We start from the raw sequence: 27,263 nt of genomic DNA on the forward strand, positions 1-27,263 counted from the left end.
AAGACAGACTTGGCAGCTCCTGCCTCAGCCTCCTCATCACTGCAGACAGAATTCTTGCTCAACCTGGTAAAAGAGCGCTGCACAAAGCAGACTGCTCTTTTATGATTTTCCTGCTTTCTGCCTTCTAAACCCTCAAGCCAGCCTCCATTCTCCAGTATGCCATGGCTTTGCTCCCGTCTGTGTGGAGAAGCGGGGTTTTCTTGGTCACAGTTAAATGGTACTTTCACACTTTAATGGAAAGGTCAATATTTCTGCATTATCCCTCTGCAAAACTCCATATTTTAGTTCAACTATGAGAAACACAGCAGACATCAAATCCACGTTTTACAACCAAATCTTTTTTAACACAACAGAATGATATTTGCAGAACAATATACAGATATAAATGACTCTGTCACGGACCAAATTTCACTGGCTTCTGAATTGCAACATGAGACTTCATTTGAACAGTAGAAATAAAATAAGGCCTTTACAATTTTATTTGGACATTATGACCACGATACAGGAGAAGAATTATTAGGCAGATAAAACAATATCCAAACAGTCCTCCTGCTAAGAGACTTTCCAAAAATTCCAGAAGGTTTCCAATAGGCTGCAAACTCCTTGGTATATGAATTCAGGGAAGTATTCACACCTACACAGAAAGGCTGAGTTCCCACTTTGTGATAGGAATGAGCTCTGAAGGGTGTTTTGGAGTACTTAAGAGAGATACCTGAAACTGGATGTTGTGGACAATTTCCTGAGTTTTCAGTTAGGTTTGAAAAGCACGTAGTATTTTGTGAAGCTCCCATAAATAAATTATAATCATCTAAAAAAACCCTGAAATGGTCCACGTAAGCTATTTCATCAGTGATGACCTTGCCTTTTTCTCTTTCATCCAAGCCTCTCCTCATATCTCTGTGTGCACGTGCATGCACACATGCATGTGTACAGATGCAAGCTTCACTTCTTTGGAGCTGTTAGAATCATAGAATAGGATCATAGGGTCATTTAGGCTGGAATAGGCCTTTAAGATCATTTAAGTACAACTGTTAATCCATGTTCTGGTTTCAGCTGGGATAGAGTTAATTTTCTTCTTAGTAGCAGGTGCAGTGCTGTATTTTGGATTTCGTGTGGGAACAATGTTGATAGCACACGAGTTTGGTTGCTGCTGGGTAATGTGTATACTAAGTCAAGGGCTTTTCAGTTCCTTAGGCCCTGACAGCAAAATGGCTGGAGGAGCACAGGGAAACGGGGAGGGGACACAGCCAGGACAGCTGATCCGAACTGGCCAAAGTGATATTCTATACCATATGACGCCATGCTGAGTATATAAGCTGGAGGAAGAAGAAGGGGGGGGGGGACGGGGGACGGGATGGGGGACGGCACGGGGGGACGGACATGTGGCATTATGGTGTTTGTCTTCCCAAGTGAACGTTACACATGATGGAGCCCTGCTCTCCTGGGGATGGCCAAACACCTGCCTGCCCATGGGAAGTGGTGAATGAATTCCTTGTTTTGCCTTGCCTGCATGCACAGCTTTTGCTTTACCCATTGAACTGTCTTTATCTCGACCCACAAGTTCTCCCACTTTTACTCTTCCAGTCCTCTCCCTCATCCCACTGTGGGGGGAGTGAGCGAGTGCATGGTGCTTAGTCACTGGCCCGAGGTTAAACAATGACAATCTGGGACTGCCAAGTCCAGCACTAAACCATGTCCCTAAGCACCACATCTACACATTTTTTAAACATCTCCAGGCATGCTGATTTCACCACCTCCCTGGGCAGCCTGTGACAATGCTTGGCCACCCCTTTCACTGAAGATTTTTTTCCTAATATCCAATCTAAACCTCCCGTGGCACAACTTGAGGCCATTTCCTCTTGTCCTGTCACTTGTTACTTGGGAGAAGGGACCGACCCCCACCTGCCTACAGCCTCCTGTCAGGCAGCTGTAGAGAGCGGTAAGGTCCTCCCTGAGTCTCCTCCTCTCAAGACCAAACAACCCCAGTTCCCTCAGCCACCCCTCATCAGACTTGTGCTCCAGAGCCTTCACCAGCCTCATTGCCCGTCTCTGGACATGCTCCAACACCTCGATGTCCCTCCTGGAGTGAGGGGCCCAAAACTGAACCCATCACCAGTACAGGGGGATGACCACTGCCCTTGTCCTGCTGGCCACACTGTTTCAGATACAAGCCAGGATGCTACTGGCCTTCTTGGCCATCTGGGCACACTGCTGGCTTGTGTTCAGCCAGCTGTCAGCCAGCACCCTCTGGTTTTTGCAGCTTAGGCTCAGATCAGTTCCCTCACCTTCTAAAAAGATGAGACCTGTTTACAAATTTACATCGAGTCCTTTATGGTTGGCCTCCATGATCTTAAGGGTTTTTTCCAACCTAAATGATTCTATGAGTCTATGATTCAAAACCTACTACAGTGAAAGACTGCCCCAATAAGCCTTAAAATGGCAAATCCCCCTCAGCCTCCCAAAGTAGAGAAATAAAACTTTTTCTTCAGAAAGGAACTTTACAGATTGCAACCCAAAACACAGGAAGGATTTTTCTGCTGCTATTCCCCAGAATAGCTGACTGTTTCTGAATGTTTCCTTGCCACTTGTATGACTAAAGAACAGCTGTTCTAAAATATGACATTGTACAAGCAATTACTTAACACCGCTATAGAGTAAATTCAGTGAAGAGTATCAAGAGAGAAGGGCATAGTCTTTAGACATTACCAGCAGAAAATTAATGCAGATGAAAGTCAGATTAACATATCCCCTGAATGCTGCTGTAATAATCTCCACACGGGATGTCATTTTCCAGGCACAAACCTCCCAATGTGAATATGTGAACTCCCCTGAGCAGGATAATGGAGGTGTGCAGTAGATACCATACAGGGCAGTCATCACTGCATGTATGGAATGTATGTAGTATGTATGGAATGTATATTGGAAAGCCTGAGGGGCAGTGCAGAAAACCTTTAAGACTAGCACTGGGGTACATGGCCTCCATACCTGAAACCAGATCTAGACTTTGAAGACAGAATTGGCCCTAATCATGCCATTACAGTCATTTTACATATCTGGATACTGTTAAGGATCATACTGTTAATTATAATGTGATGTTGACCCTATAAAAATGGCACAATCTCAACATGTTGAATTTGGGAAAACATAATGAAAGGGAAACTGTAAAGTATTCAGATTATCTTTTCAATTATATTTTTGTTTGATAGTCCCAGATATTAATAAAATTTTATGAGTGTTTCTCTGAGGAAAAAGGAAAAAACAAACTTGTCATACCAGTAAAGAAAAATCTGTTGGGTTTCTCCAGGATTCCAGGTCACTAAACAGTCTTTCTCCTCCTCCCTGATCACAGCTGCATCTAACATCCATTGCTTTCCTTTTCTACTCTAAGGAAAAGTTTATTTCAGATGTTATCTATCACATAATATACATTAAGGCAAATGAAAAGTTCAGAATATAACTGTAAGCCTAGAAAATAATATTTTAAATCTGGAAATGCTAACAAAAATATACTACTATATGCTACATTAATTGAGCACTTAAGAAGTTAATGAAACAACAAGGAAAATTCTGAACACCAGATCCAAGAGAGTGGTACTATTAAACCAAGGGTATTTGAATAAAGACAACCATCTAGGGGGGCTAACTGTTTCTTTCACACTATTTTTATGGGTTTAGTCAAAACTGTGGCATGCAAATGTAAGCACTGTTTTCCTAGGTATAAGGACAAAGGAATCTAGCAAACTGCATTACTTAGTTTACATAACAAATCAGCAGGACTAATTTGAAACCAAAAATATAAAACTGGAAAAGTAGATCTGATTCCAGTATTAGGAAAATGTCAACATTTACTCATGATAGGAAAAAGTAACAGCAGGGCAAGCATATTATCAGTGTTTTTTCAGCCCTAACATCTTACAATATTTTCCTAACAAAAAAGCAAAGGAAAGCTTAATCTTCCAAAACAGAAATTAGCTAAAAAAACAGCTGATCAGTGAGCCAGCTATCTAAAGGAAGATAACACTAATAAATAAAAGGGTTGAAAATGTTAAGAAGTTTGGCATTTCAAGCTGTAAAATCAACTATGTAACTTCTACAAGAAAATAATCTTTTGTGCAGTCATCTCCTTACCACTGCAACACAAGTGCTGAATGTATCTAAGGAAAAGATCCTGGGTACTCATTCATGGAAAGTTAATAAAAATTTGACATTAGGATGACAAGATCAGGCCCAAAATAAAGAACTACTAACCACTTCCCTTTTTACGTGTCTTAAAAAAACATCAAGAAACCATACTTGCCAAATACAAACAGAAATATTTTGAAGTGATCAATGTAAAGGAAAACGCATAGTATCTCATTACGACTTCCCAACTTCTCACTCCATGGCTGCCTCAAGGACAGACAAGTTCCATCACCAAGGCGGCAGCGGGAATGGGGGCAAAAATGAAGGCAGCCATTTGCTGTGATGGAGCTGGCAGCACAGGGAAGAAACAGGCATAACTCTGCTATTGCCATGATTTTGGCACCCATGTCCCAGTGAAGCATCAGAACTATTGGCATATTGGCAATCAGAGAAAATTATTTTCCATTATACCCTGGCAGAAGACCAAGGAATGTTATCTACTGAATTCTAACAGATATTGTATTAGCATTTTAGATTGCAGTGACAGATACCAATATGAAAGTGTTCAACTGAGTGTTCTATTTTATCTTCAAGCAAATAGCAATTTTGGGATCAAGTTCTGATCCTGATATAACTGAAACTTCCAACTAATGCCCAAGCTAGATAAGAATATCTCATATCTTTCTTTCCCGTGCCTGCTAAAATAACTATCATCTTCCTTTGTTTCTATATTTAAACATTGATTACACTCAGAATTAAATTAGTGAAAGCTGCACACAAAGCATTCTCATTTAAGAGAATCTATCTCTGGGACAAACTTCCATAGTAGATAAGATTATCCATGTTTGAGACATTGAGCATATATGACAAAAGTTTGCTGAAGCAGGATTGACAGATTGACAATAGACAAGTGGATGCCTCCATCTCATATTTTGACCGATCCCACTAACATCTTCCAGCCTCACCTGGTAGCTCCTAAGACCTCCCTCTTATGTATATATGGTATCCACATACCTCCCTCTGTGTGCTTGAAAATTCCCTCATCTAAATATTACACAGTTTTCTCCTACCTAATTCCAGTAGTAAAGAACCTGGGAACATGCAGAGCAACTCTTAATAGACTTTGACAGGCCCACACAACCAGAAGGTGCATGCTGAACACATACAATTTGCCCAAAGGGCCAGATCTCTCACCAAATGTTACGGTACAGGCATTTCAAAAAAGCACAAACTGAGGAAAAAATGGCACTGCTCCTGCTTACCCTTTATATTAAAGCCCGCATCATAGAACTGGGATATCTGCATTTGGTACCCTCTTCAGCTCAAAGAGGTTCAAACCACTTACCTCATGTCCCCAAAGAATGCCATTACCTCCCATAGGACTTCTTTAGGAAGGAAAGAGAACAAGAGGGAGCGTGTGGCTGTCTAGTGGTTACTTAGCTGGAAGGAGGGTTGTCTTTTTACTGGTTTCTGTCCCCTGCACTAAATGTACTTACTGCTTTTAAAATTGAATACAAACACCCTCTCTTTCTGCATTATGAGCGCTGTCTTCTACACAGTGTAAAATCCTCAACAGAAAGGACAAAAAGTATATTGGAACTAAAAACACTGTAACTTCATGACGAAGGCAATTCTACAGGAAGACAAAGGTTTGAATACTTCAGAGGTCTTACATGTATCAGTTATCTAGACACTGAGACTCCAAACACTAGGAATGTAGATCTCAAAGACCAAAATGACAGGCAACCCCCTTATTTTCCTGAATAAAGTAAACTAGACAGCATTATTTAGCTGCAATATGTTGTAGGTATTTACCCAAGCTTCTGAACATTGTTGTTGGTAACTTGCACAGTCTAAATGCAGTCACAAGACACCACAGTAAAGGACTTGCACAGTTCTTCACCAGCTCTTCTGAATGATTGCAGCCTCTAGTGTGATTCTCAGCAGTGCAGTTACATATATTCTGCGGTGTTCCAGCTGATATAATGTTCAAGAATTTTTAATACGATTTTTCATACCAAATGCAATGAGACTGAAGTCAGCCAGAGGTCTGTAGTAGACCATTTCTTACAAAGTACCTTAAAACTTCAGCAAGACTAGTAATTCAAAGTCATTTATTATAAACTAGACACAGACATATTTTAAAACAGAGAAAACTCAGCGGTGCTAAGTAAAGCCGAACAGAAATAAAAGAGCCTATAAACAAATCTGCCCTTGGCAGGACGGATTCTTCTTTCCGAGTCTGCCCTCAGACCAGAACCCCTCAACACAGTCACATCTGGCTCCTTAAGTCCCTTCCTTTCCATCACCTCAAAAGGCTATCTGTTTGTCTCTTCAGCAGTCTTGTCAGTTGTCCCCCAGACTTTGCTCCTGCTGTAAGCTTCCTGCAAGCCAGCCTCTCTCCTTTTCTACCTGACCACCCACGTGCTCTGGAGGCTTTCTCCCAGCCTAATCAAGACAGTTCCATTTGGTCTACAGCAAGCAGTCAGCACAAGAAAAACAATGTCTTAACCCTCAGTGCTCAGAAGCATCTCCACTTAGGCTTGCCTTTAGTAAACTTCAAGGTACATTTACCCACATCCATAATATATGATATTTCTGATAATAAAGCTTTGTCCTAGGAGTCCAGGGATTACAAACCAGTACAGACATCTGAACATGGAGTCATACATATAGCAATAGAGTTACACACAGGCAACTGGGTGAATTTCAGTTAGTGGACAGCTGTAAGAAGAAAGTTTGGCTAGGAGAAAATCTATCCAAGGATCAGAGGATCAACAGTATCTGTAAGGCACAATACACAGCGCTGTTTGGAAAGCATTGCACCATCATGTCTCAAGTCCCTCGAACTTCCCTAATGATACAAAAGAACCACAAATATGACATAAATCACTTATTAAGCCATCTAAACAGCTGTCCTAACTCACCAGTGAATTTCACCCTTTGTGCATGAAACAGGCATGAGGGCATCGAGGCAATGCACATAGGCCATTACCATGGCTTTTAACAAAGTGCTATATTATCTCTCCTCAGAACAAATCAATTCCACAGCCCAAGGGTCAGGCAGAGCCAGAAGCCTCTCACATGCTGATTCAGTGCAGCGTTAGCATTACTGCACTTGCTAAGAGAGCCCTGCTGAGTGCTAGAAAACCAAAGAACAAACTTGTACCACCCTGTCTGTCTGCAAGGGCCACATACTCACTCTCCCGAACCGGGCACGCTACTGCCCATACTGGCCTACAGTATCACACTTGATTAAATTTGTTCATTACAATGAGATTTCTTCCCCTAAAAATAGTTCACATTCTCAAAGATACATGGGACGCGTGTTAAACTATACTGAGCCCTGTTCAGGGCTTGCCATCTTTTGGTTCATTTTCCTGATAGAAAACATGACAAATCTTGACCTAAGACTTAAAGATCTTCCAGAGCAAACAGGAACAATGAGATATACAAAGAAAATAAGATACCTGTGGACAATGATTACAATTAAGCTGCATTTCTAACTGTTTCACAAAGAGTTAAAATCTCCAGACTGTTCCTTAGGCTTTCCAGGACTGTTCCGCACATTTTATTTGTACTCTTTTCACAAAACAAAAGGAAAGAGACCTGGTGAATTGGGAAGAGGATGACCACTATCAAAAGTCCAGCCATGGATATAAACACATCAGCTCCACCTGAAAGCATGCCACTGCTGCCACTGGGTTTCTTGCTTCTCATAGTCGTACCCATTCCCAAACTCCAGGCACATGCATAGCACAGGCTACATCCACATCACAGCGTGGGTGCCAGCAGTGCTGCTGCCCCAGCAAGGCAGTTGAGAAAGGCAGACTCTTCTGGGAAGGGTGATCTAACTAGCAGCTTTAGAGGCTCAGCGGCTCCTCCACTCATCTGGGCTTCAGAGCTGCTACTCCGCTGCCAGGAGAAACCAAGATTTATTTTCTCCTTGTGAATAGCAAGATGTGCCCTCAGTAGTGCAAATTGACAGACAAGTAGGCGCAGCAGTTCCTCATTACAAACAATAAAGGGTTTAGTTTGTTTTAACTATATGATAGGCATCAATGAAAAAGTTCAGCTTCTGCGTGAAATTTTTAAAATTAAAATAAACTATCATGCCTTTTCATCTAGTATGTCCCAAAATACTCAACTACTTTGTTTATCTACATGGAGTGGTTTATGGTTCCATAACAAATTCCTTCTGGCAAGCAAGCATTCATGATTACCCATATTTTTAAACAACTTTTTATTTTCTCCAGGGATTTAAAATTAATATAAAGTTTATTGTTTTGTATTTTGAGGAATGTTAAACTATGCTCAGATTCAAAAGCACCCTTAATTTATTTAGATTATCTTATTGCATTGTCAATGTAAAAAAGAACTTAATAATTGCAAAAAGCTCACAGAAACCCAAATTTGGAAAGAGGTTTTTTTTAATGGTAAAATGTGTCTCACAGTAGCCTGCTATCTACAGAGGAGTGCTTGTAAGGGGCTGTCAGTGTATTTCTTTCCCAAAAGGACTAGTTCAACACTTAAAACCTTAAACATGGGCCGTGATACAGTGGTCACACAATCAATTCATGTTGCTTGTGACAGAAATAGCAAACAGGCAGTGATGCTGAACTGATGCCTGCCTGCCGTATCTGTCAGTGAACACTGTATGTTTGCATAGGTTTATTTGTTTTCCAAGTGCGAGCAATAAGTAGGAGGATCAGGATCGGTCATATAATAAAATACCCTTACGGATTTCTATCAGCCACCCTAAAGGTGTATCAGTTTTTAGACTTATAACCTTGACAACATCCTTTTGCAGACTGATAATGCCACTCTCGTCTTCTCACACATAGCTAACTGCAGCATAAAGGGATCTGGTTCTGCGGGCCGATTCACACGTGCCTGTGCTCAGGTACAGCACACATCACCATAGTATCAGGGTCCCAAGTAAAATGAAAAAGCAGAGTTGCTGTTTCTTTCCAGAAGACAGGCTAAAAGGAATGTAAGTATGTGCATACCCAGGAACTACACAGGAGAACTCAATCCTGTGTGCGGCAAAAAAGTGAGCTTTGTGTGTTGTTTTAAACAGTGTGAGTGCCTACCTCTTTTAGCTCTTGGACTTTTTGTCTGGACTGATGAAACCTTAACAATCATTGAAGATAAATGGAGCAAAAGTGTCTTCTAAACCAGTCTTCTCAAGAGAAAGGACAGACCTGGTGCCCATACACCTGACGCTGAAAAGCTGTAATGTGAAATTTCAGTTTGTATCCCTGGTGGCTGCTCAACCGGACCTCAGAGCCTGCTTCCCCATGCCCTGCCTCCGCCTCTGGTTTTCTTGCTGCTGACTTGGGATTTCTCATTTGTGCCGTATCCCCAAAACAAGCACAATGAGCCTAGAGACGGCTTGTCAGAGTCAGCTGTTTATAACCCCATGGAAGCCTGTCTGGAAAGCAGAATGCTCATTAAACAATTTTTCACAAATTGATGATCTTTCCTTCTTTTTCTTTTCTTTTACAATAGCCCTCTGAAAAAGAGGTGGGTTTAAGAGTTGGTGCAACTGACGCATAATATGACTAAGTCAATACAAAAGTAAAGATTTTTTTTAAATGTAGGTTATCGATTTTTGAAATTGTAGGGGCTCCTTCAAAGTCATTAGGGATTTTCATGTCAATATATTAGTAAGGACTTCTATAAATTAAGATTAATGATGCTAGGGATAATTATCACTGAAGAAACTCGCACATTTCTCAGTGTTTGGAAACTCCATGCAAAGGTGAAGTGTCAAATTCTCCTTGCATGTATCTTAGCTCAGTTTCTGCTATTAGAGCAGGGGGAAGATTTTCTGTGATACAATGAGAAATTAAACTCCCAGTATCTTGGAAATCAATGGTAGTTGAGCTGCATAACTCTGATTTGTACTTTGTAAAATAATCCCCCATATACAGTGAGTGCACCTGATCTGCAGACCTACTAAATCCACAAGCCAAAATCCTTCTGAATATTATTTCTTTCCAAAAGAATCTAAAGGTAAAATAGCTGTTTTTCGAAATTAAATGCTCAATTCAGCTTATTATTATTGTTGTTCCCTGCAAGACTTCTTCATATATTTTGCTAAAGGCATGAAAAGTGACAAATTAAAGAAAAGAAAAATTAAAGCTTTTTGTTAACTTGCAGGAATGTAAAAAATAATCCCTACAGTTGATAATCTGATTTTGCAGGGGGACTCGTGTGCATATTTCTTTTATCTAAAACCATCAAATTCATTATTTCTCAAGTTATTTCTGCTCTAAGGCTGGGGCTCAAATGCCAGGTACTGTCCAGATAATTAATGGTATAGCTCTGCTGGGGTTTCCTTTTCATGAATATACCTGGAAAGTTAAAATTGGTGGAGGATTGTTTCATTTTCAGTTATGAACCACTGATTCCCCAAATAGTGCTTAGAACTATAATTTGTTTCTGTGGAATACTTAGTGACAGGTTTTTACCCATGAGTTTTTCAAAAAGAGTACAAGCATACTTTTACAAAGTTGGAATTCGATTGAGGCAAACACAGCTTGACCAGCCCTTGTGGATGGAATCAAAATGGTCTGGAGATGAGCTTTCTGATTTTTAAAGAAAGATAATCAAAGACAAAAGAATTATGAATCTAGGCTAGAATATCTTGGCTCTTCTCCAATAGACAACTAAACTGGCAAGCCACAGCACAAGTCCATATTCTGGTTCAGAGGGGGAACAAAGGCAGAGCAAAGAGTGTCAGCATGATTCCTGCCTGGCACGATATCCGTCTTTGGTGGCCTGCAGGACCACATCAGAATCTGTTTTTTCTGCAGCCAAATCGCAACTCACAAAAGACTTTGCAGAAAGTGTTTCTGCATCCTGAAGTCCTAATCAGTGAGGTATTTTGAAGCAAGATATCTTCACACAGCAGAAAAATATCTAGCAGCTAGATATATAAAATACCTGCTCATGAAATCCTATCAGAGGAGAAGTTATAAAATGTACACGAACATCGATGAACTGAGGGGTGTTCTTGGAATCCTTCCCCAGTATTTAACTCCTTAGCTCTCAGTAGTGTTCATCTCTCACCATTACTTTACCCAAGTTGTTAAGAGTTTATTCTGATCTTAAATAAGTGGATAAAGAGCCAACACAGACCATATGCAGATGAGACATGGACTTCAAAATCATATTATACTGCAGATCACATTTTAAGTTACATTAGCCTATAAGAAGGTATTAATACATGAATCTAGAGAGCTTGTTCCTTGCGTTAGGGGTTTACAGAAACACACGCACAATAAAAAACCTTTCTACAAGCTTTAATAAACCATCACAGCTTCTGCTGGTGTGTATACATTTTAAGGGCTGGAATGACCAAGAGGAAACAGATTTAACATTGTCACAAGCTATAACTGGTCCAGGGTTAGGAATGAAGCACAGAAGACAAACAACACTGTGAAGAAACAGTCTTTTTTTTGGTGATGAAACAATCACATTCAGCACACATTACCCATGAAGTTAGCCTTGACAGGCAACTGCACACACTAGCAGCATATGTGTTACTAAAAATTGTTTCTTTCTAAGGTTCCTTACAGGAATTCATTTGTAGCACACCTGCTATATGATAACTAAGCAGTATTTATTATTTGATTTTTTTTTACTTTAACATCTTTTTTATAGTACCATAATTGCAAATATTATAATACCGTAATTACAAAATTACCTAAAATCAGAGAATGCTGAAAACGTGACTGAAAAATTCTCACAAAATTAATGAAAGTCTATCCATTTAAAACTCTCCATCTTTGGTACTGATTAGTGGACCAATACCAGGAGACACAAATATGCATAAGGAAAAAGGTTGCATAGACTGGACACTCCTGAATTTGTTGACAGAGGCCACAGATATGACAGTGTAGTAGAACAGAGCAGAATTTCTCACCTTTATGATGATTTGCTCCAGATGCTAATTTCCCCCACAGCGTTACAACAAATATTATTATTAGCAGTTTTCCTTTTGTTGCCTTCTGTAAGTATCTCTTATTCATCCTGAAAACAAAAATACACAAAATTAAGTGTTTTATATATTAAGACTTCTTTAAAAAACATTTTTCAACTTAATTTAAGGAGAATTCAGGATGTTTTTATAAGTGTCTGACTGACAACTCTTAAGCCTTAAATTCTGCTTAGCTGTGAATGAGGTACATCATATAGAATATCAGTATAACCTCCCTCCCTGGTTCAGCAGCATTTCTCCACCCTGGTCAGTACCAGGAGAACTGAACACCTCCACTTACCACATTTCTCTCAAGGCACACAAACAGCGCTCATAACCACAGCAGCTTCCAAAGCTGGCAAGAAGGATGAATCCACGCAGCTGTTCAGCAGGTTTTGATGAACAGAGCAGTTCCACTAGTGTGTCTGGGGTCAGTCATGGTCAGTGTGGTTCTATCTGACTGTATAGTGGAGTTTTTAACTTTTGGGATTGCAACTCTTTTTGGATTGCGCCCATGAGTCATAAGGTGGTAATTGATTTGAATAGACCTCCAGCACATGTACCAACCTTCCCACAGGGAAATGCTCTTAGGAGGGCATGAATGGTTTGGAAACATGGACTCAAACAGGGCAGATTCACTAGTCTCTTTCCTGTCTATCTTCGGGTAATGAAAAGATTTGATTTACTGCACCAAAGGAAATTGCACACACCTACCCTCATCTTGCTCAGTGATGTTTTCACTGTGACAGCAAGGCACCGTGGTGGTTCAAGCACAAGGTAACACATTTCTCAGCAACCACCTCCAAAGACAAAATACCCCTCCACCTGCCAAAAAGACAAGTTGAGGAATGTAGGCTCTACTGCTTAAGGATTACAGTTGTGCAGAGAGTAGCAAGAGGTATAATAATGAAACCTTCTCTCACTTTTCATTCTCTGTAGAAGAGGCCTAGATAGCTGGCTAAGAAACAGCTCTGCACGATGGTCGTGTTTCTGCTGATAGGTCAATAGGACAATGATGCCTATTTCAAATCACTTATACTAGAAAAGCTGCAAATTTGATCACTTGAACAAAATTACTGCTATTTTGTAGTGCCTGGAAGTACAGTGCCTTTCTGAGTAGAAAAAACTGCATCACTTCAGTACGGTTGCACATTTGTCTCCTTTTATGTTCGTAGGAAGCCCAAAGGAATTTAGGAGCGTGTCTTTTGCTCTGTTCATGTACAACACTATCTTGGGCAACCACAACTCTATGAAAGGCAGACAGCTCTATACAGAATTAACCAATAGCCTGTTCAAAGTCCCAAACCTCTTTCCATTTCTTCAAAGCAACTCCTTTCCTCTGAGCAAATTGCTTTCGAGCAGAACACCACAAGCTGATAAGGCAACCCCCCAACGCGCCCCCCCCCCCCCCCCCCCCAATCCCACAACTCCACTCATGATTTTCAGACCTGTAACCAGACTACTTCCCGCAAAACTGCCAATCTTGCTCTCCAGGAGATTGATGAGATCTTGTTAGCGCTTGTAGGTTTCCACACCAGGCTCTGTGTAACAAATCACTATGACCCAAATTAAGAACCCACTGAGAAGCGTACCAGACCCTTTTAAACCTGAATTCAAAGCACAGAACTCGGCGTCCTTTGATGGAAGTCACATATCTACAGTGTGTTTCCCAGAGGTTCAGATATCATATTTATCAGGGGGAAAGAGAGAGAAGTAGGCAAGTGCTACATCTAGGATGGTGGATGTGCCCCTGAAAGCCTGACTGATTAATAATCACAGTGGAGGTCACAGTGTGCTGTGAACCTCACCAAGTTCTGCCTTCTTGCACTGATTCCAGTGCCTTTGGAGTGTAAACTGCAAATTCATCATCAGCTCCAGGTTTACGAAGCACTCAAAGCTAAAGGGAAGTACATTATTTGTCACTGTAAATAAGAACAAAAAAATGAAACTGGAATGCACATTCAGCGTATGCTCTTTCACAGCTATCTCTGAACAGAATATGAATTGACTCTTTCACTCCTGGATTCTCACACTGCACCTGTTATGATGCTCGTGCCAAGTCATCCCTCATTAAAATCAGATCTTTCTTCCTCACCTACCCATCACTGCTCGAAACCCAGTGATACTTGCACCATTAAGCAAAGTTGAATCTATTGCAGTTCCTTCCTGTATTCTGCTGATGTCAGATTCACTCGCTGTGCCACAAGGCTGGCAGCAAATGCACAGCAGAAAATGCAAATACGTAAGGAAAAACAGTAGCAGTGGGGAGAAAGAGAGAAAACCAACCTATCTGCCTGTGAACAGCAGCCCCTCAGGGTAGGTGGCAGACTGAAGATACAAACCTCTGCCCACAGCCCAGCACACCAAAGAGGAATAAGCCAGCACTGACTAAAGAAGAGACTGTTGTGCAAAGTAAAGGAAGGGTTTCAGCTTTGACACAGAAAATCTGGGCTCAATGCCATTGCCAGGTTTTCCAATCATGAGAAAACAATACACCACTTCTGTACCACAAGCCTATTACACTATTCTGCATTACTTATTTGTGGTATTCACCTTTAGAAGGACAAAAATCATAACTTTGCTTATAGCAGTCCCATAATAAGCACAACCAGCAGAAAAGCCAGTGCAAGTAGAAGTTAGTTCTAGCTTGGGACTAATTGTTCAGAGGCCAGCAGCAGCAGTAAAAAAAAAAATATCTCCACAGGTAAAGCATTCATAACATATGGCAGCTCAAATAAGAAAAAGTTGGAAGATGATGTTAAGTTTCAAACTAATTATGCAGTATAACACTAGACATGCAGCTGTGTGCGCTGGCCGCTCACGACAGTCAGTCCAAGGACACGTGAGTGGCTGCGTAAGAACAAACAAGGTACGACGCACCCTGCTCCCAGCAGTCCTGCTTACACACATAAATGCCAGACTGTAGCAATGCACCGCTAGAAATAAAAATGAAGGGTCTGTAGTCCAAGAAATTCTGGGAGCTGGGATGGATGCACCTCATCAGCAAAGTATGCAAACAGCTAGATAACAGGGAGAAGCCATGAGATATGCTCAGTATCTGAGTGCATGCGTTATCACCTGGACTCAGAAACTGTGATGCTGGTTATTTTTTGTGCATTTACACTGAGAAGACACTGGAACTAGACAGTGTTTGACCTCAGCTCTGAAACGTAACTATTAGCCTCTTGCAACCCTGATCCATGACAAGTGCATCCAGGAAATAAAATTACTGTACTGTTACTACACTAACGTAACAGGTTGTGTTAAACAGAACAAATGAGCTCTGAAATGAGGTCTACTTTTACTAGAGGTGATGCAGAGCTCCACAGACAAACTATAGCTGTTAACCTGAATGCTTTTCTCTGTGAGACATTTTCCTTTTCTATTTACCTTCCTTTCTGCAGAACTTCTCCCTCACTGTGATCCTTACAGCCTTCAGTAATGCCACATAAGCCAAAGGTGATCAAAACCGAGAACAGCCATGCTACAAGAGATGCCTACATTTGAAAATCAATTTTACACAAAAATACGAAGTTTATGCCTAACAAAAAATTACTTCAGTTTCTGTGTCAAACATATTGGAAATAACCTCGGGGAGCTCTCAGCACTTTCACACACAAGAAGACACGAAAGGCTGCCATGTTTGAGTTCATTTTCCAACGTGCTTCAAGGCAAGAAAAGGGAAAGATAGCTTCTTTTGTCGTTCCAGGGACACATTCAAGATAAAACATAAAAGATGTCACACATATAAATCAAGCACGCAGTGGCTGAGCATGAGAGGACTCTGATGTGACTGTACCTAACACCATAACATAATTAATAAATTCACACAATTTGTAACTTTTGCTTTGTAAGATTCTTTTTCCCTGAAGCACACTCCGTAAGACCATCACCAGTCTGGCATCAAGGACTCTAGAACAGACTGTTCTAGTGATTAGTGACAAAAATAGGTTAAAGATTACAGGATTTTTTTATCAGGGTGGAACCTCTGAATCTTGCAGAGAATCTTCACAAACTGCTGTCAGCCAAAATCCTTCTCCCTGGCCACCGTGGCTCATCAGAAGCACACTGTGAATACACTAATAAGTTGCACCTGTCTGTCAGCCCGCTTCCAACAGATGTGGCCCAAGTATTCAGCTGTACTGAAACTACCATGCACAGAGGTGTATCTTCAATTTCACTGCAGCAATGTAGCATTCATAAGCTTCTGAGTTTCTACTTTCTTCCTTCTTTGCTTCTGGGCTTGAGATCAGCCACCTTGCCAACAGTTCAGAAATAGAGGAGAACCACATGGGAATTACCTTACATTGTACGGCCAGTGCTAAATTGCCTTGCTTTCCTATTTTAAGTGAAGTGTAACCTCATGTAATCTTTATTGTTGAGGAGAAAAAAATGTAAGGAAATACAGCTCTCATTCTTCCCTTAACAGCTTATACACAAAAATCTCATCTGTTTCCTAGAAGTAACAGCATTTTTTCTCTGTTGCTCCTTTTCTTTCTTTTCTTTACAAACATAAGCTTCTGTGAAGCTGTTCAAAATTCATTCATTCCTGCTTTACATATGTAGAAACTTTCAGTGCCAGTAAGATCCATTTGTCTTCCGCAAACACATATACCCTGTGAATGCAAGTGTTCATAAAAATAGGCATAAGCCTATTTCTCTACTGAATCCTCACGAAATGTTTAAGAGACAAAAACCTGATAGAAAATTAGTCCCACATTCTCTTGCTTTTCCTTTTATGACAAATATTATATTTGCTGCTTTAGAGAAATGTTAAACGAGCAGGAGAGATCACTTCCGACCCCAACTCTCTTGTACAGAAATAATGCAGCCATTTACATTATTTTCCATACTGTGTTGAATCTTACATTATTTATCAGTTTTGTTAGTTTCTACATCCCAGGCAGTGCAGGTATTTGCAGTTTTATTTAGCCTTTCTTGTGTAACCCAATGCAGATTTAAAAATGCCCCTCTGGTGGATAAGGTCACATTGTAAAAGTAACACCAATGTGACCCCCATGTGTTTGCATATATATAAATTCCCTCTATGACATTCCTGTCATGTTTGCTCAGTGAACAAGTAATTTGCCACTCTCATTACTTCAGGTACAAAGTAGCTTGTGAAAATCAATCTTCTTTCTGCTTCATACATCACAGCCTGTAACAGACACAAAGTGCATTCTGATTCTGAAATGAAGCTGGGCGAAAAATTCAGACCTGTTCTCATAAGCTACTTTCTTTGATCTAGGTGGGCAAGGAAAGCAAGAGAATAGGCATTTAGCCTAGCAAAGCATGCAGGTCTTACGTGGGAGTCACATGGGACATCTCTGTGTGCAAAGCAAAAGGGGTGGCATTTGTTGGGTTTTTTTCCAAAAGTTGTTGTTTACCAGTGTGGAGCTTTTAATAGCAGAACAAGTAGCCCTAAACAGCTTAGCCTCGTTAATGAGAAATATTTGCAAATAGTTAAAGCATTGTTGGCAGATCAATACAGAAGGCTGTCAGTGTTACTTTCAGCTGAAGTGTACCAGTGGAAGGTTGAAGAATTTTAGGCTTAATGCCTTAAGGGCTTTTGAAAGGCTACTGTGCTAAGACTTAAGACACTGAGGCAAATAAATTCTTCTTCCCAAAAATACTTAAGCATATGATTGACATGCATGCCCATACTTGTCTTATTTAAATCAATGTGACTTAAGCACATAGTTAAATTTAAGCACATACTTTCCCAGACAGAGATGTACATACACAGCATGAGTTCTTGAAAAATGATTATCCAGTAAACTTTTAAAGGAAGAGACAATTTCAAGCAAAGAAAATATCTCAACTATCTGAAAAATAAAAAGTTATGGAATATATGAAAATATGCAATAAAACAAAAAAACATTTTTCTTTAAATGCTGCAATTAGTTTCCCAGTAGTGGGAAGCTCGAGACAGATGCACATACAGGTAATTACATTTGCCGACGGTATCTCAAAGCACTTGGATGTGAAATTTACATATATATTATTGTTTCCAAAATCTGATAAGCATGGACGCTTAAATTGCCAGAGGTATAAAATGCTTTAGCCACCTAGCTGTGTGCCACCTCACAGCTAGAAACCCTGCGAGATTATAGGGAAAACTTTTTTTCTTCTGAAATGGTATGTATGGTTGTGATGATATTGCCTTGAAAACTCAAATGATACTGATGAATGGCCCTCTCTCTATACTATCAGCGTTAATCTCCCCTGCTTGCAGATTAACACCAGCTCCTTGTAGACACAATTGATTGCAATTTTCACCTTCATTAATTTTCAGATGCAACACCTAACTGAAAGCAATAAAGAAAGCAATGAAAAAGTAAACAAGAAATGCACTGTCCTCCTAGCCAGCTTCAAATCAAACAATACGGATGTATTTAACTCTATATATTAAATTTTTTTCTGAGTCATTTCATCAGGATGAGCAAAAGATTGTTCACCTGGTCAATATTGATGCTGACACATTACTAAGTACACAGAAAGAAGATGTTATTAATTTTTGTGGGGTTACGTTCTATACTCCTGTGTATTATGAAAATATAAAACTAACAGTAATAATCTAACATTAGACGCGCACATGCCATTCATTGTGTTTTTAAGTGCCAACATGAAACTTTACAGAACATTTAAGCATCCAAGATATTTTAATATCTTTAATTTGCCCAATGATGTCCTACACCCTTGCAAAATAAGGTCTCACAGTAAAGTGTTCAGTATGAGAAGGTACTTAGGCTCCAATTCACATCATTTTCTCTGATATTATTATGTGACTTTAAACTCTTTTTCTCCCAGTTTCTGTGCTTAAGGAAGCTTTAATTTGTAGGGGGTACTATCTCTTCATCTAATCATCATGGCAGTAGTATTTGCTTATATCTTACCTGTGATCCTCTTGCAGATGGTTATTTAAATTTTCTTTATTCATATCTCACTAACCAATCAAAAGTTTAAGTGAAAAAAAAAAAAGGGTAACAGTTCAATGGGCTTTGAACAAAATGTCTCACTGAGACCTGAATCACCAGGTATACTGTGATTTCATAAAGGCCATTGCAGTGGCAGAGATAAGCCTCCAAATCTATCAAGGCAGAGAAAGTATCAAATATTAATGGCAAATGGCAACTGAAGTGCCTATATTTAAAATCAAGGACGAAAATGATCTGGGCAAGTGTAAACCTATTAGTCTGACCTCTTCAGTTTGCAAGAGCTTAGAACAGGCTTTGAAGAAAAAGATAAATTAAAGACAGAGAAGTAAATAGAACATGGGATAAAATGTAGCAGTGTTACCAAGGGTAGATGGTGCCAGACTAACCTGACAGCTTTTTTGATACAATAAGTGATTTTCCAGACAAAGAAATGAAGTAGATATAATTTGTCTGGATTTAGATAAAGCATTTCCTACAGTGTCACTCCGGAACTTGCACACTAAGCCAACAACTTTGTGGATTACTACAAGAATTGAAAGGTGGATCCAGGCATGTAACAGCAAGTAGTACTGAAATGGAGTATCGGGGACTAATAGCATTTCTGCTACAAGTTGGGAATTCATCATTTGAAACTACACATGTAAAAAACAACCGGTTTATTTTAGTTAATCACCAAGAGCACATCAATATCAATGTGACATGAGATGGCTGTGAAAAAAAGAAAATCCTATAAATTACTAAATTATATATTTCAAATAAAAACACCAAAGGACAAGTATGAATGTTCTTAAACTATCATTCAGAATAATTGATATAATTCTGGCCAACAATCTTCACAAAAGAAAAACTGAACCCACAAAACATATGGGTACAGTCTTCTATGATGGTCACAGGAATTAAGGCTCTGCCACAGGAGGAGTTTCCATGAGCTTAGCTTGTAGAGCAAAGCAAAGGCTGAAAGGAAACAGAGAAATCAAGGGAAGAGAAAAAACACAGTGAGGGCAAGAAACATATCCGTAAGAAATGGATGAGATGCTACCTGGCCAGCAGGCAGGATCAGGATGCTCAGCTCAGTGACTCAGGAGGTCTGTTTTGATTCCTTTTTGTACATTAGTACAGGAAGTCAAGTGCTAGTTTTTTTCACAAAGGAAACTATAAGCAAGTGCTTTCCAAGTGCATTAGCATAGTACTTTTTTCCAAGCCATTTCATTCTCCTCAAAAAAACCCAAAACTCACAGCATTTCTCTCTGTGATAACCTATGTGAAAAAAAACTCTGAGGCTCCTCACTAACGACCTGAACCCATGCTGGGCTCCATGCAAAAGTTGGCCATGCTGATGCACATCTAATTAAGATGACTATTCCTCCTTATTTTTCAACATCTTCAAGGCATAACTGCCATCTCTCTGTCACAAAATTTAGAGATGACCCAAAAAGTCACAGTACTGTATTGGTGGACTATTCAGCACTAAAATCGCTTTTTGACTAACTTCATTGAATTAAAGTCATATTGTTGAACATATGCTATGATTAAGACTCCCTCACTTTTTTTAGAACTCACCCTCTTTTCTATCACACTTGCTTTGAATTGAAAATGTTCTTATTGTCATCCCAGTTTTAACATTGACATCATGGAAACATAAAAGTGGCAAGCATCACAATTGTCAAGATATGAAGGAGTCTTCCATAAGTCGAAATGTAGAAAACAAAAACTATGTACTTTCAAAATTATTATGCCTTTTAAGATAAAAAAGAAGAAAAAATACCATTAGAAGTATTCCAATAGTGTGAATACATGAATTTATTTTTTTCTGTTATTATTAAATCCATTTCAAGTGACTACCATCTTAAACATAATGTCTTTCAAGCAATACTGGAGGACTAATTCTGGGATTATTACATGGATGTAAGAATATGGATGAAGTGCTATGGTTATAGTGCATGATCCTGCTGGACCTGAAATTTAGTATGTTCACAGGAACCCATCAGATTCTACTGCATGACTCCCTAATGAAAGTTAAATTTTGTTCTTCCAAAGAATTCTTCTGGAAAATAACATTGTGACAGACCTCTGCAGATAAACAGGGAAGCAAGACTCAGACTTAAGTTCCCTCCTGCTATTTTCATGACAATTATATCTGTCAGTAGGCATAGTAGCACTTCTGACAAATAATAGGTAGATCTGAGCCCAATCTATGTTTTATACCTGACTCACACATTTTAGACCACACTTGAAGGCAAGGGTTCAAGTGTAAATAAAAAATGACAGCTTGTTCAAATCACAGAAAACTATGAAGCTTGCTTGTGTAATGACCAAAACAGCTCTAAGAGCTGACATAACACACTAGGAAGACAGGAGAGTTGTCGAGTGGGAGTAAACCTAGTTGAAATACAGTCAGAACACATTTCTCCACTCTTCTAATGTCAAATCCTAGCACATGCTCATTCATCACAGCCACCATAGGCACCACTTCCACAGAAAAAAAGGAGTGAGACCAAAGTTAGACCAGGCTTTTCCAAAATATGGATCTGGTACATAATGAACATTTCTATTCCTGAGCTAGTGCATAGGAAAAGACTTGAGAGATGTTAAAGAAAGGAAGCTAGGCTTCACAAACAACCTTCAGCTACCAGCTGGAAGTAGAACAAGAAGACTAGCAGATAATCCAGGCACAGAGCATTGTACACAGCAGAGGTATGCCCACATAGACACAGAAGAAAAATCTGAATTTTTCACTTACTTGTAGAAAGGTACAGCACCTTTTCTGTCTATGCACAAGATTTCATCAAATATTGGTGTTTTTTTGGTCCTGACATGCTACCTAATCTGTCACATAGACTATAACAACTAATGGTGTCTTGAGATTCATGCTATATGCCACACAATTTTGAAGTCTCCTCTCAGTCTCTGTTTCCTCACCAGGGGTCTGAAACAGTAAGAAATTATTAATAACCGGCTCATACTGGAAAATATTCAGAGTATCCCTGTGACGGTTTGCTAGGAATGTGTAGACCAGGGGTCCTCAAACTACAGCCTGCAGACTGGATACATCCCCCCAGGGTCCTTAATCTGACCCCTGATATTTACAGAACCACACCGCACACCGCACCACACCGCAGCACCCTGCACCACACCACCCCACCCCGGCAGTTGGGGGGGGAACCAAGCAGCCGCAGATGGTGTGGTGTGGTGTGGTGTGGTGTGGTCTTTGGAGGAAGGAGAAACAGCACAGCCAGTAGAATCTGACCAAAGGTAAAAACCTTGTTGCAACCTATTAGTCTGTATGTGCTGTGATAATTGGCACCCTTTGTGCGGCTGAGTTGGACTCTGACTACAACAACTGGTGCCCAATATAGCTGAGACAAGTGGGAGAACCTGCAACCCATAATAGACACTGTGAAAGGTGAGCTATTGATGACTAATTGATATGCAATATTTGTTGTCCATCTTAACTTAAATTGTAACTGGAATGGATTCAAGTCAGGTCAGGATTTGTTTAATGATGGCTGAAGGATCTAAATAGCACCTAGTCTTCCATGAAAACTCAAATCAATTTCCCAGCCCCTTTTCAAATATCCTCTTTTGAAGGGTTCTAGCAGCTATATAACAGCCATACTGACCACGCAATGCTGAGTTTCATCTTATTGTACGTCTGGAAACAATGCACTCATTTTGGCATGTACTATACCAGCCTTGTAATGGCATTTTAATACGGTCAGGAGCTCATTAAATAGCCAGTCACAACCTGCACTTCCTAAAAGTCTATACCCAGCTTCCTGTTGCATGATATGTAACTTGGGATTAGCCAGTAGCGCACAACAGGAGGGTGAATGACAAAACAAATCAATAAATAGTGTTCTGCTCCTCTAGTTCCCTGAATCAGAGATTCTTACAAGATGCATTTCTGTTAGCATTTCAGTTTGGAGCTGGACTTTTCAAACAAATTTTTGAGTTGTCACCATTTACTATGATCTGGATCACAGTATGGAATGATACTGGAGGGCACGATATGAATCCCTTTTAGATCGAAACAAAGCAGATGAGCCTGAGAGTGTACCTAATGCACTCAAACAGTTTGGGGGATAAAAACAGCCTCCTCCGCTAAATGAATATAATGTGGACATCATGCCCTCAGCAACAACAGTTGGGGTCTAAAAAATCTGTAGGGATAAACTATTTGCTAATGTAGATGCAGCCCTACAATCTAATGAGGAAGGACATCATTATTATCATTATTTTATACTTGGATAAAATGCCCTTTTGGTTGTGACTGATCTGAAAAGCATTTTCAGATCTTCAGCAAACCACATTGGCATGTTGAAAGGGACCTGTCACCCAGGATGATCTCAGACAAGTTCTGATCCACGTTTTAGGGCCATTATTCCTACTGAACCACCACAGCAAAGGGAAGGACAGCTTGTGCACCAAAATCAGGGAACAGCTACCTGCAGTACATCCCCCTAATTCAGAGCATAGATTGCAGAATAAATTACTTCAAATTGCTCAGTGAACTGATCCATTTTGCGAAACAGCAAAGCCCTTGTCTTTCAATGCAGAAAATTAAAGACAAGAGCTCTGCTGTCTTTTCTGACACTGAGTACTACCTAATCTACAAGCAACACTACTGTCAAAGGAAAGTACAACTCATTGTAAAACTGTCAAACTGGATACTTTACTGGCTCCATACCTGCCATTTGCAGGCAATGGATTATTGACAGTTTTACCCTGAGTGTGGTAGCCAAGCTACCAATAACCACAATTTTAAGATGTGTAAGTTGACCTCTTTAGGTGAACAACAGAAAATGATGGGCCAAAAGGGAAAGCCTAAGAAATTACTGACTGGAAGTGAGCCATGCCCTGGCCAGCAAGGACCTGCCCTGCTCACCCCACTATATCCCCCAGCCCAGGGGGAAGGCACTGCCTTCATGTTGCATCAGCAGACAGGGCTTGAGGTAAAGACCAAGCCCAAGTACATTTCAGCTGACTTACTAAAAAAAAAGGTCATATTAATACTTAAATTAAAATTCTTTTATTCCAGCCTAGCAATTTAAAGTATCCTTAAATTAGAAGTTTATTAGAGTAAATTAAATCTGACTCAAGAGGGTTTTTTGTCCCCTAATACAGATTGGGCCAAGAAAATCCTCAGATGTTACCATATTTACAACAGGATTAACGGCCTCTTAACAAATTCTGCATTTGCATTCTTAAGCATACTCAGTGAAACAAAAAATTTGTTTGCTTTCATTTGTATTTCATTATTAAAGAGGGTTGTGTCATTATAATTTCATAAGAATTGCATTAACAGCACCAGTATTAGACACAAGGATGTTCAGGGTTCCATGCATCTTGTTTCAAAAGGGGTTACAGCCTGTGCTTGTAGTATTTATGATTAAAGACAGCTTTTTTCTTCTTTTTTATAGTCCATTTTTATAGTAAGTAATTGGAACTGTCTAGGAACTAAGCTGCCAGTAACAATCTAAATTTGGTAACATACAAGAGCAGTACAGTCCACTACGATTCTTTTAGTGCTGTCTTAGGCTTTCCATGTATCTCCTATGCTAAGAAAGCATCACACTCTAAATGTGCAAGACTTGAGAAGGGTCTTCAGGTAAGAGTGAGAATTAACTAGTACAACGCAGGAAGAGCCATAAATGAAAGCCAGCAGAAAATTACCCAAATTTCTAAACATAAACGGTGAGACAGGAAGGTTTAGAATGTTGTTTCTATGAAATCATGATTTAATTTTAATAAGGGAGCATTATAAATTACTAGAGCACAGGTACAATACTGTACATACATACAAAGAAAAAAATGATATAGTAATATTTCCATACCATTTCAGTCACTATTATAGATATAGCACTGCTATCACCATCAAAGGAAATGATTATGTGTTTGCCAGACTTGAGAAAACTCTATGTATGATACTGAGATCAGCAGTTCATTATATGTTGTTTCAATTTTGGAAATCACTGCAGCTTTCATAAGTTGAAGAGAAACAAAGCACAGCCTGAGCCGATGTGTATTTCCCTCTGTATCAGTTAATTCTATTTCATTTGAACAGCTATCTGCCTTACATTTGCCATAATCCTTGCCAGTAAAAGGTGAAAACTCTTCTTATGACACAGATGCAAGAAAGGATGTTTGCTGGTTTTATATTCCTCCTTGCATAATTCACAGTTGTGATCACTAACAATGGGCCTCCATTTCAGTACCCTGAGTGAAGCAAGCACAGCTCCCCCAGAGTTTTCTTGAGTTCTTTGATATTTAGTTTCTCTGAAAGCTACCAGAGTCCAATAATTAGATAAGAACTGCAATTTTAATCATCCTTTGTAGCTGCAGAGAAAATCTGATTTCTAAAGGCAACAAAACAAAGGCTCCATTTTCATGTACTAAAGCCTTAAGAACTTGAGAAAGATGAACCTCAGTTTCTGGACAATCACATTTGGCGAGTATTGCCAAATTTTTGGTTTGGAAATAACAAGTGGTGGTTACGTATTTATTTTATGCTTCTTTTTCAAATTATCTACAGATGCTGTATGGAAATTTATTCTGAATGGCTACCTTAACTGTGAGAAATTCACTGATACCATTGTTGTTCCTGTCTAATTAATATAAATACCCAAATGGGAATATAAAGAATTTGCATTTAAAAGTCAAAAATTCTGGAAAGGTGAATTTCCCCTCATTTTCCTATGTGAATTTTGAAATTTCACAGAAAAAATGAAATTGAAATTTCAAATTCAAAATGGGCTAGCACACAAGTGAATTTAAAAAATGCTGCCTAAACAATGACAACTTCTTACCATACAAACAGATATCTTTAACAAAAAGCCATTAAGATAAGTGGAAATAAAAGGGTATTAAATAAGTCTGCTTCTGTGGTTTTCTTCTGGTTTTTAATAGGTAATAGTAGGTGCTCCCTCCTGTTTAGCTGGTATCACAGCAAGGCATATTTTGTTTTCACTGTCAAACAAAAATGCCGCTAAGACTCTGTCTCCTGTGAATAGCAGGAATGAGGATGAATTCTCATGGGCATACACCTGGAAAAAAAGAAGAGCTGTCAATTTAAGTTATTGCTTTTAGGCATTTTCAGTGGTAGCTGGGTTGCTCTTGAATCTCCAGTCTAATATATTGTGTTTGATGGTGGCAATTCAAGCTTCTTCAGTAGAACAAGGAGGACCAAAATCTAATTGAAAGAAAGTGTCTAAAAGATACTTCTTTGCACACTGAGACCAGTGTAATTTTCTAATGCTGTATTTTCATTATACTTCACCTAAGATAAAACAGAGCTGATGAACCTAAGCTGTACACCATGACCTGAAAGTTTGGCAGTCATCTTAAACTGCATCATCTCACTAACTGCAAGATGTGCATAGCATTTACATGAACAAACAATGGAATGTAGTGGGAAAGCAACTCGCCCAAAATGTACTGCTCCCATAAATATAAACCACTGTACATCTGCAGTGTACTGTCAGCCAGATTAAGCTCATTAAATATCAATTCTTTGTTCAGCTATAATGAAAATCTGTTACATGAGGCAAAAGATAAATGGGACACTTCTGATCACTGTATTTCAGAAATACTCATCTATAGGCAGTATGAGAAGGAGTTCCCACACCAAAAATGTTCTTTGAGCCTCAGTATAACATTGTTTTCTATTTTGGCCTGTTCCCCTTAATATGATCATTGCCAAATACTATTTAAAAATGAAAATGGTATGTTTTATTATTGTTGTCTTTTAGCTTGAGTGATGCTGATAGGTAAATATGCATTAATGATCTGAAAAGTAGGGAATAAAAATAAAGATGAGCCCACATTAAAACAGTGCTTTAGGAAAGTTCAAATCCGGAAAAGAATTTTAGTTCAAATTAACTTAAACATCCTCTTTTCAGCTTATAAAGTGCATTAAAAGAGAGATGGAACTTATTTCTTTATAGCAGTAAGAAAGTTCTATAGCTTACTTGCTGAGAAAATACAGTTTCATTGATTAAAAATTATGCAGAAATTTGCATTGTCACATAGACCACTGTAAGAAGGAAAAGAATAAATCAAACTGAATACACAAAATGAAGGACAGGGCAACGGAACTTTTAATAATACTGTATAAGACATTCATCCAGAATATGGAAAATGCATGTGCAGGTCCTTGAAGGTAGCTGAATGAATATAAACCTTCATCTTCCAGAAAAATATTGTGATGAGTATGCAGT

The 27,263-nt window shown here is 39.3% G+C and overlaps 1 protein-coding gene across 2 annotated transcripts in view; it reads right to left on the minus strand.

Moving 5' to 3' along the window:
* Positions 1-27,263, minus strand: part of TAFA2 (TAFA chemokine like family member 2) — a 192,084-nt gene that overhangs the window by 44,066 nt on the left and 120,755 nt on the right. For both annotated transcript variants that reach the window (XR_008732573.1, XM_055712540.1), the window contains exon 2: positions 12,056-12,162. Coding sequence is in view for 1 of the 2 variants with exons in the window: in XM_055712540.1 (XP_055568515.1) it covers positions 12,056-12,161 (106 nt within the window). In the remaining variant the exon portion in view is untranslated. The remainder of the gene's footprint in view (positions 1-12,055; positions 12,163-27,263) is intronic.

This window comes from Falco cherrug, chromosome 5 (assembly GCF_023634085.1).
Source record: "Falco cherrug isolate bFalChe1 chromosome 5, bFalChe1.pri, whole genome shotgun sequence".
NCBI classification, from domain to species: Eukaryota; Metazoa; Chordata; class Aves; order Falconiformes; family Falconidae; genus Falco; species Falco cherrug.